Here is a 2398-nt window from a genome sequence, read left to right as displayed (position 1 = left end):
TGCGCGTGCTCCCTTTCCGCGTTCTCCTGGAACGGAGAACTTGAAATAAAGTCTGAGAAAAACGGTTAGTGTAAAAAGAATATCGTCATGAATCAGTTCATTCTTTTCTTTTGTTTGTACTCTTGTTATCTTAAAGTTTTGTCATCACATTGGGACAAGTTGTCGTTATTATGAATGTCATTGCTTGCGGATGCATTTATGCTACACGTATCTCTGTAACGTGCCATCTGCATTCAACAATTTTCTCTGTAACTCAAACTGTGTCAACCGTATAAAATAGTTGTTGTTGTGATTCAAAGTAACTGTGGTCTTTCACACACAAAGATCATGTTGGCTTTACAGTTACTATCAATAATGTATTTGGAGTACTGGTTAAGTGCCGCACAGTCAGCGCTGAACGGCTCGCGGGGGAAGCCAGAATCATAGCCATTAAACTGTACCAGGTGCCAAACCGAGGAACTGAAGGTGCTGCCATCTACCCATCGCCAATTGCTGTTCTTGTCAGGGTTAGATAATCCAATCCAGAAAAGCCTAGGTAAATTTCCTGTAATGACGCAGGTTTTATAGATAAAGGATTGTTTTAGTTTTATAAAACGAGTCTTAGATATTTTTTCTGATTATCTGATCCTTCGCAAGAAACAAAATTTAAAACTTTGAGACGAGTTTCATAAAGCTCCAATAAGATATAGTGGACAGTAATAGTTGCAGAAATACATTACATCATACAATAGTTGTGATCTTATAAACTAGCAACAATCATTACTATCTATGAGAAAGAACGAACTGCCTGCTCGATAGACAAATAAGTGAAATGTATGCTTAATAATAGATAATTACAGGTTGTATATTGTGACCGAATTGCTATTAAAATCTTATACATATCATTACTTACCTATGCCTAGGTTCATGAAATATTCTGTCTGTATAGAGTTCATGAATACGATAAGTCGGCCATGATCTTCTTCACATCTATCCCTGGAGTCATGCCATGTCAATTTTGTCTCAAACACCTTGAAGCAAAGTTGTTCGGCAAAAGCATGCGTATACCCAGATCGTTCACAGTCTAAGATAAAAACAGAGTATGAGGCGTCATTTATATTAATTTTATCAACAAGGACTAGATATGATATTTCAGCAGGTTCTGTTTTCCTCAAACATTAAGCATCTATTCGTTACTTTGATTCATCTGTACACAATTTCATTTCTGATATTGAAGCAATGAATTACTGTGTTACAATGATGAACGTTAAAAGGTTGCGATTTACCGACACAAGAGTAAAAATTAAGAAGGCGAAGTTATGCAACAGTCCAACTGGGCAAACTATGCGAATTTTGTAAAATTTTATCTAAAAAAAAGCAATTTCAAATGCAAGCAGATATTACGAATTGTTGCTAGGACATCTATTGTTGACATTGTTCTCACTTGAAAGTCCCTTATACGCCGTAAACGATGTCCAAGATGGCGCCTGTGTTCTGTTGTGATAGGTCAGTCCGGAGAAGAGATGGCAAACATCGCTAATGTCATTGAATACAAACATGAAACACATGCCAACTCGTCCTAAACAGTGTGCAGCACATATCGAACGGGTAACACCATCCAGTACGCTGGCCACGTCCCCACACACCTGATCGGGGGTCAGGATATCCCCTATCAAGTAGGTTTCAATGGTCATTGAAGATACCATGATCGTTGTCACCTTAAATATGGACAATATTTGTCTTATTATCGATATTTGCAGATTCATTGACGGCATACATACGTATATTTTCATTCTCTGTTGTATTTGCCTAAATGTCGTCACTAAACCAAATAACAGATATGATACTGTATAATACAATTTGCAATGATGTTGAGAATATAGGAAAACAGCTCCAGGTGTTCTGGATAAAACATACAATACAACTGCCAGAGACCTCGGTATTAATAAGCCTTCAGCTCAGTAGAGACCTTTTTATATTTATTCATATCAACCAACACAAAATAAAACATGAAATAACCTCACAAGTTAAGACGTTTTAAGATTATAAGAAATGTAGTTGTCACAAAATTGTTATAAGCGCTATTCTAGGAATGACATTGCCAAACTAGTCAACGTCGTCACATGAGTTCGGTTTCGAGTTCTGAGAGTCTAGCATTTAGAAGAGAAAAGAACCTTGTAAAATCGGAGTATCGACATGGTTTTCGACATTAATTTTAGTTTTGTGGCTCTCCACTGATGCCAAAGACCTACCTTACACCAAATTCCGAAACCGAGCCTCTGTGAATGTTATCTGTAAGCGACAATGATCTCACCAATTAGACACTAGTCAGTTACTCTGTTTCAAATGAAATACATGTACATGTATCATTGGGATCGGTGTCAACTACTGTCAGGACCACTTTCAGTTAGAAATGACG

The 2398-nt window shown here is 37.2% G+C and overlaps 1 protein-coding gene across 1 annotated transcript; it reads right to left on the bottom strand.

Moving 5' to 3' along the window:
• Window positions 1–293: 293 nt before the first annotated feature.
• On the bottom strand, window positions 294–1685 carry LOC117335894 (C-type lectin domain family 4 member M-like). Its single transcript, XM_033896153.1, has 3 exons — window positions 1586–1685; window positions 893–1063; window positions 294–544 (listed from the first exon to the last, which is right to left on the bottom strand). The coding sequence occupies exons 1-3, from the start codon at window positions 1683–1685 to the stop codon at window positions 294–296; spliced, it is 522 nt and encodes a 173-aa protein (XP_033752044.1).
• Window positions 1686–2398: the final 713 nt, after the last annotated feature.

The sequence above is a fragment of the Pecten maximus genome, chromosome 10 (genome assembly GCF_902652985.1).
Source record: "Pecten maximus chromosome 10, xPecMax1.1, whole genome shotgun sequence".
Lineage (NCBI taxonomy): Eukaryota > Metazoa > Mollusca > Bivalvia > Pectinida > Pectinidae > Pecten > Pecten maximus.
Note: the sequence above shows the minus strand (reverse complement) of the source record. Positions and strands in the feature narration are given on the sequence as shown.